This window comes from Hyaena hyaena, unplaced genomic scaffold (assembly GCF_003009895.1).
Source record: "Hyaena hyaena isolate Hyena2069 unplaced genomic scaffold, ASM300989v1 scaffold_284, whole genome shotgun sequence".
NCBI classification, from domain to species: Eukaryota; Metazoa; Chordata; class Mammalia; order Carnivora; family Hyaenidae; genus Hyaena; species Hyaena hyaena.
The window spans coordinates 107,196-126,093 of record NW_024080913.1 but is presented as its reverse complement, the minus strand read 5'-3'; the positions used below and the strand labels follow the sequence as shown (position 1 = coordinate 126,093).

General features: G+C 45.2%; 1 protein-coding gene and 1 non-coding gene across 3 annotated transcripts in view; one reads left to right on the top strand and one right to left on the bottom strand.

Annotated features, from left to right (window-relative positions):
- FCGR1A (Fc fragment of IgG receptor Ia) overlaps nt 1–18,898 on the bottom strand; it is a 67,345-nt gene continuing 48,447 nt past the window's right edge. For both annotated transcript variants that reach the window (XM_039246247.1, XM_039246248.1), the window contains exons 2-7: nt 8,838–8,939; nt 8,429–8,449; nt 7,223–7,480; nt 2,584–2,835; nt 1,409–1,693; nt 1–436 (exon numbers count right to left, since the gene is read on the bottom strand). In XM_039246247.1, the coding sequence (XP_039102178.1) occupies nt 228–436; nt 1,409–1,693; nt 2,584–2,835; nt 7,223–7,480; nt 8,429–8,449; nt 8,838–8,868 (1,056 nt within the window). In that variant the 5' untranslated portion in view covers nt 8,869–8,939 and the 3' untranslated portion in view covers nt 1–227. The remainder of the gene's footprint in view (nt 437–1,408; nt 1,694–2,583; nt 2,836–7,222; nt 7,481–8,428; nt 8,450–8,837; nt 8,940–18,898) is intronic.
- TRNAG-CCC lies at nt 16,605–16,675 on the top strand. The gene has a single exon. It is a non-coding gene; the product is annotated as a tRNA-Gly (tRNA).

Here is an 18,898-nt window from a genome sequence, read left to right as displayed (position 1 = left end):
GTCCGTTCATTGTTTCCTTTATTTGAGTCAGATATCATGGGACTCACAGTCCCATTCTTTAAACTTCCGGCTGTTTGTGTCCACGTGCTTGCCCAGGGAAGGGGGAGGGTCTGTCTAGACGCGCGGGCACACTCTGGGCTGCGACCGCTGCCCTCCCCCCTGCCCCCCCCCCCCAGGGCTTCTGGTGTCCTTTCGGCAGCCGCCTTCTAGTTCCTGACACAGCAGCTCTAAATGTCTTCTAAATATCTATCATTTTGAATGTACGAAGTTCCTTTTTTCTTAGGACCAGAGCCCAAAGAGATTTCTAAGTTCCACCGTTTCTGTTTTTGCAGTTCCTTGTATATAATCATACAGAAGATGGTGTCCACCAAAAATATCATTCCCACTGCCAGATAGAAAAGGATGTGAAACCAAATAGGAGTTGGTGCCTGGGGGCCTGAAAAAGAAAATGACAAAGAGAAGAAATGCTAGTTAGAGCCCGGCGGGCCCTGGCAGATTTCTGTCTGGGAGAGAAGGCGAGCCAACACCCATCCGCCTGTCCCCCGTCCACCTGTCCCCAGCGGGGTTGCAAGGAGGTGGCCCACCGGGCCCCGGGGTGTAACCATGTGTGGCTGCCTGCTCGCTGGGGCTCAGGGGCGAGGGCCGTGGCAGCGCGCCTTCCCAGTTTCTGACATAGATGCTATTTCTACACCATTTACTGCTGGAGATGATCTGGGGTTGAAAATATACTTCTTTCCCCGGACAGTCTTTGTTTGGAGCTCCCAGTCTCTGCCCCCCGGCCAGATAGACACTCGGGCGTGTCTTTACTGGCAGTCCACAAAATCCCGATCTCCCCCAATCTACTGCGTGAGCCCCAGCAAACAGGAACTGCACCCCAGTGAGTTCCTATCCCCGGACCCAGGACACTAGATGGGAAGAACTCACTATATTGCTGCTCAGACTTTTGGGGTTGGGGGCAGGAATGAGGGGGAAAGGAGAGGAGAGAAAATGAAAAATGAAGAAGGACAAAAGGAAGGAAACAAATGGAGAAAGGAAAAGAAATGTCATGAAGTCTATGAGAATAGGGAAATGATGAACCAAGAGAGGAGAGGAGCCCGGGTGGCTCAGTCGGTTAAGCGATCGACTTCCACTCAGGTCATGATCGCAGGGTTTGTGGGTTCGAGCCTCACGTAGGGTTCTGTGCTGACAGCCTGGAGCCTGCTTCCGATTCTGTCTCCTCTCTCTGCCCCTCCCCCGCTCACACTCTGTCTCGGTCTCAAAAATAAATACAAAGAAAAAAAAGAGAAAGCCCTGTTCATGGGTTTTTCCTGACTAGGCCACGAAGTCCCCTTAACCAGCCCTCAGCCCCAGAGGGGAAAAGGGAGCATCTTCCTCTGGGCCTGACAACACCCCCCACCCCCCCACTCACCGAGGACCTGAAGCTCCACCTCAGAGCTGCGCCTGACGACAGCGCCATCTCCTGTGGCAGCCTCACACCAGTAGAGCCCCGAGTCCTCTGTCCTAGCACTTAGTATCTGGAACCCGGAGGAGGCATTCCTGTGCATCAGGGCCGTGTCGCCCACGTAGAAGGAGAAGTAAAGCTGCAACCCAGGCCTCTGTAGCAGCAGCTTCGTCTCGCAGCTCAGGTTGACCAGCTGCCCCTCCAGGATGGGTAATGACAAGGATGCTTTTAGCACTGGGGCCGGAAATAGCTCTAAAGAAAAAGTCAATGGGAACAGGGTTGCCTGCTTCAGTGTCAAGGTTCTTTTTACAGAAGACACACCCCCTTCCTCCTGGGGAACCCTGCCCTGGAGAATGCCCACAGACCATTCCCCCTTCACCTCCTGCAGAGAGACATCTTGGGGGCTCCTCATAGAGTGCCAGCTTCCTCGCTTGCTACCGGGGGGGAGCACCTCCTCACAGCCCGTGCCCCCATGAATAGCCATGTTACTGGCCAGATGACTGTGCCCTTTTGGTATCGGGTGCCCGGCAGTGGACACTGACCCAGGCTAGCCAGTTCAGTGACTCGTTGCTTGTGTTACTGCCTCAAAAGATAATCTGGGACAGCCCTCTCTTTCCTGTAGGAACGGATTATTTTTCAGCCATAAAAGAGCTGGTAGTAGTTATGAGCACTAACACGGAAGAGTCACCATGAAGGCCACGTGCAAGCTGGAACGGAGGAAAGTGCTTAGTTAGCAGAGAGGCCACATTGCCCCTGCGAGGCAGGAAGTGTAACCAAGTCCTGATGCCGTTATGGCTTCCATTTCTATGGACACTGTATGAGGCTGCACTCAGTTATTTTCTAATAACTCTCCTGCCCATCTGGAGTGAGTCTCTATTCCTTGCACCTAAAACAAAACTGACGAACTAGCCCCTCACGATGCCCTCGCCTCCACCTGTAGCTCCAGGGATTGCTAACGGGGTGTTGTAGCTTCCTGGAAAGAGCAACAGACAGACCCAGAAGACTTCAGTTCTGGTCCCCTCCATGCCGCTGATCACTGCATGGCCTTCAGTGAGCCAGTGACCTCTTTGGAGCTTGCAAGTGGAAGCGATGATTTATGATGGTCCTTAAAACTACAGCTCTAGGACGATTCAGACACATACCTTGTACAGTGATGGGGACTCCTGGTGATACGTAGAGTTGCCTCCCCATGACTGAGCAGTGATAGACGCCACTGTGACTCAGGTTGGTTTTCAGAATGGTGAACTCAGAATTCTGAGGAGAAAACTTAAAGGCCTTGTCGTTTTGGTAGAAAACCACATTGTACACCAGCTTATTCTTCCATCCACGACACCTCATTGTCAGAGGTTCCCCTTCCGTGACGACTCTGCTTTGGACCTGGAGTAGCACCCAATCTGCAAAATGCAGACCCCAAATGAATGCACACAGCGTACACAGCAGCAGAGGTGCCAGCTGGGCCCTGGGGGCTTTCTTCTCTTTTCCTCTTTGTAACGGTCCAGCCTCCTATCGCTGCCGAATTCGAGGCCCGTTGCCCATCAAATACCCTTAGCTCTGACGGGAAGAAAAGTCTTTGCCAGCAGCAGTGCACATAGCCCCTTCTTATATTCCCTTTCCAAATTTCAGAAGTGGGTTGGGACAAAAACTTAACCCTACGTGGGAAGCAGAGTTCTAAGATGACCCCGATGAGTCACACTCCTGTCTAATCCCCTTGAATGTGGGTAGAGCCCGTGACTTTCAACAGAACGTGACAAAGGTTATGGGATGTCTCTTCCATGATGACATTACATCTGATAACTCTGTCGGAGCTGCCTGGACTGAGAGGGTCTCCCACTGGCCTCGAAGACGTGAGCTGCCGTGTTGGGAGTGGGCCACATGGGCAGGGGCCCGACCCCAGAGCCGAGACTGGCCTCCAGCTGACAGCCAGCAAAGAGGTGGGGACCTCAGGTCTACAACGTAAGGAACTGAACGCTGCCAGTGCCCACGGAGCTCGGCAGAGCTGCAGGAAGGAACTCAGCCCAGCCCCCACCCTGACTGCAGCCTGTGCGGGCCACCCAGCCAAGCCGTGCTGGTCCCTGACCCGCGGGGAGACAATGAATGTGTGTTGTTTTAAGCTGCCTTGTTTGTGGTGATTTGTTACACGGCGATGAAAAACAAATACACTCCAACTCCTGCCTCAGTTATTAATGGGATCCCACCTGCTGAGACAAACACACAGCACAGCAAACACATCCAGATGAATGTATGCTTCACAACTGACAGAGGACAAACACATCTGCGCAGACCGGTGGCAGAGCTGGTAAAAACAAGCCCCACGTCCAAGGGGCCCTCCGTCATGATGCTCACCTCTACACACAACTGAAAATGCATCCTTTTTCCTTCCCTGGGGCACGTGGTGTGGCTACATGAGGATGTGGTTAAAAGACAAAAGAGGAGAAGGGACAGGAGTGCCGTTTCCCCCTCCGGAACTTACCTAAGAACGGGCAGCGGCGTTCCGGTACCACACGTAGCATAGTTTTTATAGTTGTGGACGCCGCCATAGGGTTTCTAAGTATAATGAATACTCTTCCCTCCCTTCTTCTCGTTCCCAGCAAAGCCCAGAGACTACACTGCCCAAACACACCGGCGCTTGGCTTCACACGCCCGCAAACTTGGCGGGAAATTTGAATATACCTCCATCAGAAACTGTCAAAAACACTAGTAATGACATCAAATATTTGAATGACACAATTAATAGAGTTGATTCTGTAGGTTTATACACAATGCTATGGCTTAGAGAAAATTCATGTGCTTTCCAAGAACACATGCAACACTTATAAGCCTGGAGCACCTACTGGGCCACAAGTGGCTTTCAACAAATACCAAAGACCTGATGTCATGTTTAGCATAAATTATCACCAAAATGTCATAAAATCAGAAAATGATAACAGAAGCCACTCTCCTAAAACACTTCTAAATAATTCATAAAGAAAAAGAAAAAAGAAATACGTGCATGCTAATGAAAAAAAATGAAAAACATTTACCCGTAAATGACCACAGGAGTATTATATGTGAAAACGTGTAGGATGCAGCTTTTAGACATCATCCATTTCCTACTGAAAAGCCGTCCTCGCCGCCTGGGAGCAGGATGGGGACACTCACTCTCAGCCACAGAATTAGGGCACAGGTCCTCCACCCTGAATTCTCGTGGCCTCCAGCACACACACATTTAAATGACGTGCCTGAGAGCTAGCATAACTGCGGCTGAATTCTCCACTACTGACTCCCTGTGGCAAAAGACTATTTTAGTGTTTGTTATTTATTTTTGAGAGCAAACGAGCACGCGTTGGGGAGGGGCAGGGAGAGAGGGAGACAGAGAATCCCAAGCAGGCCCCACGCTGCCAGCGCAGAGCCCACAAACCGGGAGATGCTGACCTGAGCCGAAATGAAGTGTCGGACCTTAACCGACTGAGCGGCCCAGGTGCCCCTGTGGCAAAACACTATTAACTAGAGCCTAGTGGGCTCCAGCCCCAAAACCTGATGTGCTGTTTTCACTGAAAAAGGAAAACAACATAGATAGCAAAGGACAAGCCATAGAGTGGAAGATACTTGCAACCCATGAAAAAGGACTCATCTCCAAAATCTAGAGCTCCTACAAGCCCGTAAGGAAAGACAACCATAAAGAAAGATTGGCAAAACACCTAGACAGGTACTTTACAAAAAGAGGATATCCAAATAGGTGATAAACGTGGAAAATGCTCAGTATCACGAGTCATTAGGGAAATGCAAATTAAAGCTACGGGATAGCTCCTGCACATGCACCAGCATGGCTACAATGAAAAACACAGAAGCCACTGAATGTTGAGGAGGAGGAGAAGCAACCAGAATTCCCACGCGGCACGGGGGAGCGGGGAGGGGGGTAACCACTTTCTAACACTGCAGCTGAATGAATATATGCACATTTTGTGACCCAGCCATTCCACACGTGTGTACATATGTGCACCAAAAAATGTGAATACAAATGTTCACAGTGAGGGCGCCTGGCTGGCTCAGTCAGTGGAGCGTGCAGCTCTTGACCTCGGGGTTGTGCGTCTGGGCCTCACGTTGTGTGTAGAGTACTTAAAAAATAAAATCTTTACCACAAAAGTGTCCACAGTGGTACTATTTCTAAGAAGCCCAGACTGGAAACAACCAAGAACGCATCAGTACCATGAACAAACACATGAGTGCACACATACCGTACCGTAGCCGTTTATATGAAGAAGTTAAAGGACAGGCGGAAACCTATGGTGTTAGAAGTCATTGTCCAGGGCAGTGACTAGAAATGGGGAAGAGGGAGTTTCCGTGATTTTGGAAATGTTCTGTTTCTTGCTCTGCGTGCTGCACATTTCGTGAAAAGTCACTGCGGCGTACACTTAGGGTCTGTGGTATGTGTGTTACACTTCAATAAAAATTCACAATAAAATGTAAGAGCTCCATAATATGATAATATACTATATAATACAACATTAAAAACGTAAAAGGTATTATTCTCAGTAAGGCACCAGGGCTGGGGCTTCTGGAGTCTGCGCAGAGGTAAATTAAAAATGGCCTCTTCCCAGCGCTGCTTCACTTTTGGTCACTTGAACCACGAAACACCACTGCTTCTGCCTGACCTACAGAGTCTCTCGCTAAACCAGCTCTGTTGGCTCCCCTCGCACCTGCAGCCCCAGATCTGGCTCCCAGAGTCCTAAGAGACTCACGAGGAACAGCTAGCACTTCCTCTGACGTTCCCAGTATTTCCTGGCCTAAAACCCATTTCCTCTGAAAGCAACCTAGTCCACATAAATCTACTTCTGCCCCCCAGAATTCACGGAGATGAACTTTTACATGATCAATCACAAAGACGTTTTGCCTTAATGGTCTTGAATAACAAAAGAACACATTTCAATGATTTGTACTGACAATGAAACATTTTGCCCCGAAGAGTATCGCAGTTTCCATTTCTTAACAAATAGAAACCTTTTACAGATTTAAGTGGATAGTGGGGTTTCCCCCCCTTCTTCTATCCATTGATGTTTAAAATGCTTAAAGTCTCACAGTGATTTCATGTCCAGAATATTATCTTACAGATACACTATGAAATGTGCCCCAGACTACATGTATAGAGATGTGTATTTGCTTGTAAAAAACAAAACACTGGAAATACAATAGAAGGTCACTGCTAGGGAGAATGGCTAAATCAGGTCTAGCACAGCCAGCCATATTGGCCGACCTCTGAAAGTTTGCGGCAGATTGATCTCTATTGATTTAAACAGACCTCCAAGGTATTTTAAGTGATAAAAGCAAGGTGTAGGCTGGTACATAGAGCAGTCTACCAACCACTTTTTAAGTTCATAAATAGTAATAGTTTTGTTTCTACAGAAGGTGACTGTGGGGCTTAGGGGTTTGCGACGGGAGAGAGACTTCCCTGTTCGTCATTGTTCATTTCTCTGAATTCTTATTTCCTATGTTCAGGAATAACATTTTCAACAGAGTTAGATCATTTTAAATAAATCTTCAGGTCTAAGTTTTACTCTAGACACCTTGCTCACAGCTGTCCCAAATGGTGTGCTGTCAGGACACAGTTTAAGTTTAAGGGTCCTTAAGTTTAAAGCCCTAATGTGACATTCTGAGCATCTTGACTTAATTTCAGCTGGCAGGCACATAGAGCTGACAGTCATACACACTCCAGTAAATCACCACACACAACCTGGCATCCGGAAAGGAGAAAACACAAAGGAAGACCTTGTGATTTTCAGCTCTCCTGCGCCATGCCATACTTACCTACGTGGATTTCCAGCTGTACTGGGTCACTCAGCACCGAAAGACCCATCTGGCACCTGTATTCACCACTGTCATTGACACTGGCAGCGACGATTCTGTATGTGGGGGTCAAGGTCTGAAAGGCTGTGCCATTGAGATACCACTGTGTGGAGCTGTGCCCGGGCAGATGGGGCCCCTCGCACGATAAGGTTACATCCTCCTCTTGAAATACAATGACCCATGGAGGCTGCAAGGTGATCACTGCCTTTGTAAGGTCTCCTTGGGGATCAACAAAAACAAACAAGGGGAACAAAAGGCAAGTCTGAACAACTGGGCAGTTTTCATGGATCCTACAAAGAAAAATCCATGTATTTAGAGGAGACTGAAAAATAAGCGGGAACCTATAAATTTTTTTAAATGTTTTATTTCTAGGAGAGAGAGAGAGAGACAGCTGAGCAGGGGAGGGTCAGAGAGAGAGGGAGTCACAGACTCTGAAACAGGCTCCAGGCTCTGAGCTGGCAGTCAGCACAGAGCCCAACGCGGGGCTCAAACCCACAAACTGCGAGATCATGACCTAAGCAAAAGTCGGACACTTAACCAACTAAGCCACCCAGGCGCCCCAAGTGGGAACCTATAAACACCAGCCACTGAGACTGTCCAGACCCCACGCAGAGAACTCTGTTCATGTTATTAAATCTGCATCTGGGTGTTGGAGATTTGGGGGTCCTGAGAAATAAATGATTAATTTAGTGATCACGGTCGGTAAACAAAGAAGCAGGGATGTAAGCTAAGGCGAGCTGACTGGGGCTGGTTTTTGATCCTCTGCACTATACTGTCTCTAGGTTAATCTCAGGCCTTAATGAGCATCTGCTTTGGAAACCAAGGCTCAAACTCCTCACTTCAAAGCTATCGGTCTCAGCTTTTTTCTAAAGGGGACTGGTTTGGGGAAAACCCAGCAGAGATACTTGTATGTTTTTGCAATTCTGGCCTTTTCCTGCTATTATGTACACACACGGGCATTCAGTTCAGAGGTTAAAGCTTTTTCAGAAAATCTTAGCAACCTCCAAACCCAGGATTTTATCAAGGTCATCTGCTAAATATAGGGGATTTTACATAATTTGTAAATCTTTATTGGCTTCCTATCCTCTCTTCTTCAGGATAACAAAACTCATCCTTTAGAAGCAGGAATGTGGCGGAGGAAGAGAAACTGAGTTTAAGATTACTCACCCACTTGTGCACCAGCTGGAACTGTAAGAGACCAAAGGACAGAGACACAAGTTGGTCAGTGGGAGATGACAAAGAAGGGAGGATCAAGGAGACAAAACTACTGTAGACTCTGAGGGGCCAGCTTAAGTCTCTGGAGTCTTTCTTTACTCCCTTCCCCCAAATCAGGTACTAGAGGTACTGAAGAGTCTATTAATGAGGCTTTATTTTGACACGATGCTTCCCCGCTTAATGTTACCTCGAAGTCTCTCTTCCCAACCTATTGACATAACGAGCACGAATAAACCACGGAAGCCCAAATATGGCTGTCCGCATACCCCTGAGTTCTAGCCGGTGATACCAAAGGAAGACAAAAAGTCTGGAGTCCCCAGAGCCAGTGCCCTTCTAACTATCCCCTCTAAGCCCAGCTTACCCCAAAGCAGCAGAGCCGACAGAAGCCACATGCTATCTCCAAGCTGATGGGAGCAGCAAAGTCTGTAACATGCAAGACATTGAAGAGCTTCTGCTGAAGGTTCTGGAGCCAAGATTAGAAAAGAGGAAGGAAGCTGTTTCTTCCGACCACTTTCATCACACTTTTCTGGGAAATACATCCTTAATTCTTGAGTCATTCTCTCCTCATTCTCAATGTCTTAGCCTATCTCCTATCCCCTAGTTTGAAGCTCTGGGTTTGGGATTTATGAAATTCTCAGAATTCAAGGGAAAGACTAAAGTTTTTATTGATATTCTATTCTGACGGTATTCTCCCTTTACTAATTCTGTTTCTTGGGTCTAAAATATGGCAAATCCTCATTTCTATGTTTTTAAATGTTTGTTTATTTTTGAGAGAGAGAGACAGCACGACAGGGGAGGGTCAGGGAGAGAGGGAGAAACAGAAACTAAAGCAGGCTCCAGGCTCTGAGCTGTCAGCACAGAATCTAATGTGGGGCCCAAACTCAAGAACCACGAGATCATGACCTGAGCTGAAGTCAGATGCTTAACTGACTGAGCCACCCAGGCACCCCGGGCAAATCCTCATTTCTAAAACTGGTCCAAAGACTGGCCAGTGCCTCTAAGACTTTATCATTTGAATCCAGATTATTCTGTATCAACCTGTACGTGACATGTGACGAGTAACTCATTTATAAGAGCTCCCCTATTACAATCCAGCCTGTATTCCTCTGGGAACACATGCAGAATCAATGTCCCACTTTTTTTTTTAAAGCCACCCCCCCCAAAAGACATTATGAATTTGAAGTGTTTATTTTGGCTACATCTGAGGAAATTAACTGTTTAATGTAAATGTTGTAGAGAAGAAAAGTAACTCCTATGTATGAATGGAAATATCCCTCTTAGGGGATATTTATGGGGAGAAGCTTTATGCTGTAAAGTGAGTTGGTTCCTGAGGCAGAGATGTAAAGATATAAATGGATTTTTAGGTATTCCATTCAGAGAGAAAGAAAATTAAACAAACTAGAATGCGTTAAATGAGTGCAAGCAGGGACCTGGGTAGCAATCTCAGCAGCAGAGAATTAAAATGATGACAAATAATGCTGTAGATTCGATTACTGGCCCCAATTTCTCTCTCCCCCCTTCCTGAATCAGCACTGCCCCTGGAGAGGCTGAGGACACTTCCCTGACCTTTGGCTTTGGCTCATCCACATGACTTTCAGTAGCTAACGAAATGCGGATAAAAGGGCATGGTGCTCATTCTGAACCCCACCTTGTGCTTCTGACTGTCGCAATGAGAACATGCTCTGACTAGCTGGCCATCATACCCTGAAGGAGAGCTGCCCGAAAGGGCCTGCAAAACTTTGAAAAATAAATGCGTCCTACTATATGTCACTGATTTTTTGAGATTATTATAGATCACTAGCTGACTGACACAATTAAAAGCAAGGAAGAAAGGTCTAGGAAGGACTCAGGGTGTTCTGAGACAGACGGAAGAAACCCCAGGTCACTGAAATTTACATTCAAAGCCTATATTCATAGTTATTACACTATTTTATAGTTTTCCACTGGGTAGCTGTATCATAATTTATTTCACCAACCTCTCTTCATGGGCATGGAGGTTATTTCCAATGTTGAACTGTTATGACCAGCACTGCAATAAATAGTCTACTACCTACCTTTTATTATTTTCAGAGGACACATTCCTAGAACCAACATTGCTCAGTCCAAGGAAATGCACTTTTGTTTTTCTTTAGATAGATGTCTGATTATCTGTTGTCATTATCATCATTGCCTATATTTGTAGAGTGTTATTATGTGCCAGGCAAACATACTTGCTATGACTTTTCTTACTTAACCCTCCCAATATACTATGAGTAGACACTCTTGTCTCCGTTTTGCAAATGAGGAAACTAGGGGTACCTGGGTGGCTCTGGCCATTAAGCCTCTGGCTCTGGCTCAGGTCCTGATCTCACGGTTCATGAGCTCTGCAGAGCCCCATGTTAGGCTCTGTGCTGACACCTCAGAGCCTGGAGCCTGCTTCAGATTCTGTGTGTCTTTCTCTGTTTCTCCTCTGCTCATAATCTCTGTCTCTTTCTCAAAAGATATCTCAAAATAAACATTTTTTCAAATGAGGAAACTAATCAAATACTTTTGTGTCTTTTTTAATATTCATATGATCTTCCAATGTTACGCAGATATTCATATCATCTGCTAATGTTTATTTCCTCCTTTCCAATCCTTATATGGTTATTTTTCTGTAGGATTTGAGTAGATATATTTTTCTCAGGAAATAATGCTTTATTTCTCAGTTTGCTAAATCACAAATGGATGTTAAGTTTTATTGAATGCTTTTACTCTATAAAGGGAGATAATGTGCTTTTCCTCCTTAAATTTGCTAATGTGGCTAATTATATTTAAATTTACTATTGTTGGGGCGCCTGGGTGGCTTAGTCGGTTAAGCGTCCGACTTTCGCTTGGGTCATGATCTTGCGGTTCGTGGGTTCGAGCCCCAGGTGGGGTCTGTGCTGACTGCCGCCTCAGAGCCTGGAGCCTGTTTCAGATTCTGTGTCTCCCTCTCTCTCTGATCCTCCCCTGCTCACGCTGTCTCTCTCTCTCCTAGAAATAAATAAAAATATTAAAATAAATAAATAAATAAATAAATTTACTATTGTTAAAAATACTCTTATGTTCCTGAGTAAATCTGATTTCATCACGATTTATCATATATTTTTAGATATTAATGAATTTGGCTTGCCAATGATTTGTACTTGAGATTTCTGCATTTACATTCATCATAAATTGCACCAGAAGTTTGCCAACACTATTAGTCTTTTCAAAGAACCAACTTGAGATTTTGTAAATTTTACTTATTGTATCTTGATTTTTGTATTTTAATTATTTTTTCCTCTTATTTGCTTATTTATTTTTGAGAGCGCAGGAGTGGGAGCAGGGGAGTAACAGAGAGGAAGAGAGAAACTCAAGCAGGCCCCATGCCCACCACAGAGCCAACACAGGGCTGGGCTCCATTTCAGGACTGTGGGATCATGACCTGAGCCAAAACCAAGAGGCAGATGCTTAACCGACTGAGCCACCCAGGCTCCCCTGTTCTTATCTTTAGTATCTTCTTTCTCCTCCTTTCTTTGGATTTATTGTCTCCTTCTACTCATTTTAAATCTCATGCTAACGCTATTAATTTTAGCCTTCACTTTTTAAAAATAACTTATTTTTAAATTTTACATCCAACTTGTTAGCATATAATGCAACAATGATTTCAGGAGTAGATTCCTTAATGCCTCTTACCCATTTAGCTCATGCCCCCTCCCACAACCCCTCCAGTTCTCTATATTTAAGAGTCTTTTATGCTTTGTCCCCCTTCCTGTTTTTATATTATTTTTGCTTCCCTTCCCTTATGTTCATCTTTTTTTTATTTCAAATTCCTTATATGAAATATAAGAAATATTCTAATTCTTTAGAAAAATTTTTAATGTTTTTATTTTATAGGGAGAGAGAGTGTGAGCAGGGAAGGGTCAGAGAGAGAGGGAGACACAGAATCTGAAACAGGCTCCAGGCTCTGAGGTGGCAGTCAGCACAGAGCCCAATGCGGGGCTCAAACCCATGAACCATGAGATCATGACCTGAGCTGAAGTCGGACACTTAACCAACTGAGCCACCCAGGTGCCCCTGTCCTTCTCTAATTTTGCTTAGCATAACACCCTCTAGTTCCATCCGTGTGGTTGCAAATGGCAAGACTTCATTCTTTTTGATTGCTGAGTAATACTCCATTGTATATACATACCACAGCTGCTTTATCCATTCCTCCATCAATGGACATTTGGACTCTTACCATACTTTAGCTATTGTCAATAGTGCTGCACTGGGGTGCATGTGCCCCTTTGAAACAGCACGCCTGTATCCCTTGGATACATACCTAGTAGTGCAATTGCTGGTCATAGGGTAGTTCCATTTTTAATTTTGTGAGGAACCTCCATACTGTTTTCCAGAGCAGCTGCACCAGTTTGCATTCCCACCAGCAGCACAAATGAGATCCTCTTTCTCCACATCCTCGCCAATTTCAGTTGTTGCCTGAGTTGTTAATGTTAGCCATTCTGACAGCTGTGAGGTGGCATTTCATTGTGGTTTTGTATTTCTCTGATGATGAGTGACGTTGAGCATTTTTTCATGTGTCAGTTGGCCATGTATCTAGGTATCTTCTTTGAAGAAGTGTCTATTCACGTCTTTTGCCCATTTCTTCACTGGATTTTGTTTTTTGGGTGTTGAGTTTGATAAGTTCTTTATAGATTTTGGATACTAACCCTTTATCTGATATGTCATTTGCAAATATCTTCTCCCATTCCATCTGTTGCCTTTTAATTTTGCTGACTGTTTCCTTCACCGTGCAAAAGATTTTTATTTTGATGAGATCCCAACAGTTCACTTTTGCTTTTGTTTCCCTTGCCTCCAGAGACGTGTTGAGTAAGAAGTTCCTGTGGCTGAGGTCAAAGAGGTTTTTGCCTGGTTTCTCCTCTAGGATTTTGATGGCTTCCTGTCTTACATTTAGGTCTTTCATCCATTTTGAGTTTATTTTTGTGTATGGTGTAAGAAAGTGGTCCAGGTTCTCTTTTCTGCATGTCACTGTGCATGTCGCTGTCCAATTCTCCCAGCACCATTTGTTGAAGAGTCTTTATTCCATTGGATGTGCTTTCCTGCTATGTTAAAAATTAGTTGGCCACACATTTGTGGGTCCATTTCTGGGTTCTCTATTCTGTTCCACTGATCTGTTTTGTGTCAGTACCATACTTTCTTGATGATCATAGCTTTGTAATATAGCTTGAGTCTGGGATTGTGACACCTCCAGCTTTGGTTTTCTTTTTCAAGATTGCTTTGGCTATTTGGGATCTTTTCTGGTTCCATACAAATTTTAGGATTGTTTGTTCTAGCTCTGTGAAGAGTGCTGGTGTTACTTTGATAGGGATTGCTAGCCTTCACTTCTAATATACAAGTATAAGAGTTTCTATTCTAAAATAATTTTTTAACGTTTTTATTATTGAGAGACAGAGAGAGACAGAGCATGAGCATAGGAGGGGCAGAGAGAGGGGGAGACACAGAATCTGAAAGAGGATCCAGGCTCTGAGCTGTCAGCACAGAGCCTAATGTGGGGCTCGAACTCACAAACCATAAGTTCATGGCCTGAGCCAAAGTAGGATGCTTAACCAATGGAGCCACCCAGGCGCCCCCAAGCATTTCTTTTTTATTGTAATTACTGCTATTTTCATTGCATTTCATAAGTCTGGATTCATGATATTTTTATTACCAATTATTGATAAATACTTAAAATATCTTTGACATTTTATATTGAAATTTTTCTTGTATTTGCTATTTTTTCCTATTTCCCTCTTCTCATGGTTTAGAATTTTCCCATGCTATTTCTACTCTTCAGTGATTCTCCTAAAGGTATATCATGCATGTTTTATATAAGAAATTATAAAGATCAACACCAGGATGAAATCTTTAGAGACTAAATCCTTTCACCAATTTCTTGCTCTAGGCAGAAGCAAAAGCATATTACCAAAAGCTCATTGTTATGGAATTCTAATGTACAGATCGTTTCCTACAGAAACTCTGTTTCACTTTTTCCTTCAAACTGTTTCAACTTACAGCAAATCTAAGATGTTATCTGCATACTATCCAGCCTTTCAACATTCTATGCAGAAGAAATGACCTCCTTAATGACAACACAATCCAGAATTTCTCAGAACTTTACTACTGATACTATTGGTGACTGGTGACTCCTCAATATGCTGAGGAGTTTGTGACGACTGAGGGTGACACTTTTCTGGCAGTAACCTATGAGAGGAGACTTCCTACGGTGGCCTTTAAGCCAGCAGTCAGGAAGCTGACTTTGCGAAACTGAAAAGTCAGAAAGCCAAGTTTACCAGCACAGTGACGCATTTTGTCCTTGCTTCCTTATTTCCAATCGCTGCCAGAGACTTGTGCTCCTGCAACACAAGCATGTGTTTCAAAGCCATTCCAAGCCCAGCACCCACTAACTCCGGGGGCCGTCCACCGCAGTGCTTTCCCAATGCCTCCTATGGTCTCCAGGGCTCCAATGACCAAGGGAGGGAGGACTGTTGCTGGTGAGCTACTGTGGTGGGTGATGTGCATTTAGGCTACAGGGATGTCCAGCTTTACACCATGGAGTGGTCAGTCAGACTGCAATGTGGCAAATGGACTGGAGCAGTGTAGACTGGCTGTAGAAGGGCCACTTTTTCAATCTACTTATATGCGTGGAGGTTAAGAGGTGATAGGTGGAAAAGTTTAGTAATGAAGTGGCAGTGAGCCTGCAGAAAGTCAAATAAATTTAAGCATTATTTATTAATTATACCAGGAACAAATTCCTGTGTTGGAAGGCTGAAGAGTTCATCCCAAAAGAACAGCAAGGTCTGGTTTGGGCAACAGGATGGTCAGGGTGAGGGTAAATGTACTATGCAGGGGTAGGAACAGATTTGGGTGTTGTTTTGATGATTGACTGACACACTCGAGATAACGCACTACTACATTTTGGGAGACATTGCGCCTGGGTCTGATCTTAAGAGTGTTTCGGTACAGGGGGTGGTGTGTGATGCTGACAGGGAACTCCCTGGGGTGTTGAGTTGGAGGTGCAGGATCACAGTTTCAAAAGAGAGGTGGGGATAAATGTACCCCTGTGTGATGTAGGTGGTAATTGAAAGCGTGTTGGCCAGAGTTGGTGTGTGTCCCGGGTCTTGGGCAGAGGGCAGAGGAAGCCAAAGCTCTTCAAGGTGAAGGTGATGGTTCTTTTCCTTGTTGAGCTCAAGTTTATGACTCAGCTTCCACCTAGCTTGCCTTCTATCAAGAGAAGCATCATTGCCCGTCTGTGGCTCCTGTCCTTCAAAAAGTCATAGTGATTCCTAGTCCCAACGTGTGGGAGAGTTCTCCAGCTTCCTCGCTTCAGTTTAATTTCCGCAGAGAAATCTGAAGAAATCTCTCCATTATCTGAACTTCAACAAAAGACCACTATCTTAATTTTTCAACATAGAGACTTTCTTTAAAACAGTCTACTCCTCATACAGCTAGTAAATCAAAGCTGATTGAGAAAGTGAAACATGAAATGCAAACTAATCTTTTCCTATCATATATCCATGCAAAAGTTTTATACACCTTAAAAAGGAGACACATTCCAATGATTACAAGATTGATCATTACGTTTTTACAAAAAAAAAAAAAAGCTACAAAGAACTAACTCCAAGGACCAAAATTTATTTCATTATATCTATCTTAATTCTGTCCTTTTCTCTCTTTCTGGTTACTAATTCTGGTTCTGATTCTTATTTCTTCCCTGGATTGGATTTTTACTTACCTCACCTACGAGTTAGGTTACCTTCCCGGGTATAACCAGGTTGCCTTCAGGAACCATTAACACAACAGTCTGAGATCGACAATTGAAGATTTAGGAACAGAAACAAGGAACCTGGATGAATTTCTTATGTTTTTCTATTGGAGTCTGTCTGCTATGCAGTTGGAAAGAATCTTTTTCAGAGTTAAGAGTTTGATCAGACAAATCAGCTATTTTGCTATTTAGTTTTGTCTAGTATAAGTTTCCTACAAAAACCTATGCCCTTACTAGCTTTTAGCCAGCACTCCAAAAAGCAACAACAACAACAACAAAACCTTTCTTGCAACTATATTGCTAAATCTTTCTGGGCACTCCACCTACGAAACAAAGCAGAGGGGAGCATTGGTGGTTCAATGGTAGAATTCTCGCCTCCCACGCGGGAGACCCGGGTTCGATTCCCGGCCAATGCAGTGGTTTCTTGCCTTTTCTTTTTTAGGGCTGTTATAGCTTTGCTCTGCAAAGTTATACTGCATAGGCAAATACGGTAGGAGTCTGGGTTGTTACTGCTGCAGGGCTTGCATTCAGCAATCATTTAGTGAGTGTGAAGTGGGAGTGTTTGGGGTAGGGGATGGTTTTGCGATGTGGACCTAAGACCACAGTTACTTTCAGCCTTTCCCCTGGAGGACCCGCGGAACCCGAAGAGCCGCCGGGTCACGGATGCCCGTGCTGGGCCTTCGGTTGGCCGCTGGGCCACGTCTCACCACGGAGCGAGGATCGGGACATGAGAGTCCCGGGAGGAGGGCAGCCGCGGGGGCCCGGCAGACACGCTTGGGCATGAATAACGGCGGAGGCTGGTGGGGAGGGACCCGCGCGGACCCGAGGGGAGCTGCTGCGCGCGGCCAGACACCCGCAAACGCGAGGTTCACGTCGTCAGCGGCCGCCGCCTGCGCTCGTCCCGCGGGCGCGTCGCTGCTGTTCGCGGAGGGTCCCAGGCGCCTGGCAATGCGCCTCAACAGGGGTTAGCCCGAGAAGCGGATTTTAAGTAAGGGGGAAAGAACTAAAGACTCTGGGAACTGTTGGTCCGGGTTTATTTTCCACCTCTTGGACGCTCCTTCAAAGGATTCGGATTTGAGGGTACTGGCTGTGTGGCCACGTTGGATACCGCGGGTGATTAATTTTCATCTAAAAATAGCTTCAAGTTTTTAAAATCTATTTTCAAGCGAGCGACATTTCAATTTTTAATAATAAATTTATTCAAGGGTTTCCTTGTTCTGACATGATGTCTTTGTACATTTTGTTGTAAACTGATGGTGATTTAAGTCCTTTCTTGGCAATACTGAGTGGAAATCATCAGGGTGGTTTTACTATTTCGCTTTAACTAGTCTGAGAACCTCTGTATTTGTTCAATAAATATTGTAATGTGATACATAATTTCTTGTTTTTAAGATTTTTCTCTAAATAGGGGCCCAGGAGGCAAGAGGAAAACTATGCATTGCTTATGTGAGGAGGCACACAGAAAGGGCTCTTGGGGTACCAGGGATTGGCCACAGATGATCAACTTCAAAATAATACCACAGTAAAACTATTAGACTTGAAAGATAAAGAGGAAATCCTCAGGTTCTCCATGCAAAACTATGAAATAAGTTATAAAAGCAACAGAATTAGATGAGCACTAACATTTCCAGAAAGCCAGGGAATAGTGGAGCAGCATTTTCAAGAAACATCTGTAAAGAAGTGCAAATCACAGTATCCTATCTGGCCAACCTCCTTTTCAATGTTCCAGGTACAGGAACATGGCTCTTCTGTGGCACCCTGGTGACCTTGTACTTACTTCTCCACACGGGCCACACGGGCAAGGTTCAACTGTTCTTTGACCCAAATCTTGGCTGAATACCCCCTTGGAACATGGAAAGATGCCATGTCTTGTAAGGTGCCATCGGATGGCTCTTTCCCACTGATCTCCTGTGGCGGGCAGGTAGGCTGCCTCTCGGGGCAAACTACAAGCAGGCAGTTTCCCCTGTCTCCCTGGTTCTGGTGAGGCCTGGAGATTTCCACCTTGCCTCCACCCCCTAGGATGCAACTACAAGCTACAAAACTGCTTGGCAGCGATACAGAATTGGCTCCGTCACGACAGAGTAAGCCACCACTCATGTTTTCTTGTCACTTGATCCCTCCAGTGTGGTGTCTGGCTACAGGATCATGGATGTGGGAAGCGGACAACATACCGCACTTGCTTATGCTGTGTGTCTAAGTAATAAATACCTCAGTTCATGTAAGATCATTTCCTCCTTACTGGTCCATTCTACAGGAGTGTGACAAACATAATCGACTATTGCCTAGGGACTGCTAGGCTGCTGGATAAATCTGGTACTGAGTGCAGGGCCAGGAAGGTCCCGGTACTTTCTTGGTGAAAACACAGAAGGGAGTGCATGGTACGGACCAGGTTAGGGGATATGAGAAGGCCAGAATGATCTCCCTGAAGTGGTAAGAGTGTTTGCTCCTCCACTGGGTAGTAAGGGTTGGGAAAGAGGGAAAAGCAGGCAATTTTCCTTTACCACATGAACATTTCCCTTTACTTTTCTGAGATCATTCCAAGTAACAATAAGAGAGATATATTAGGTAAGTCCTTCAAAAGGCCATTTTCCCCCCAATGGTCACTCCTGTATATCATGGTAGGACAGGAAATGGGCAAC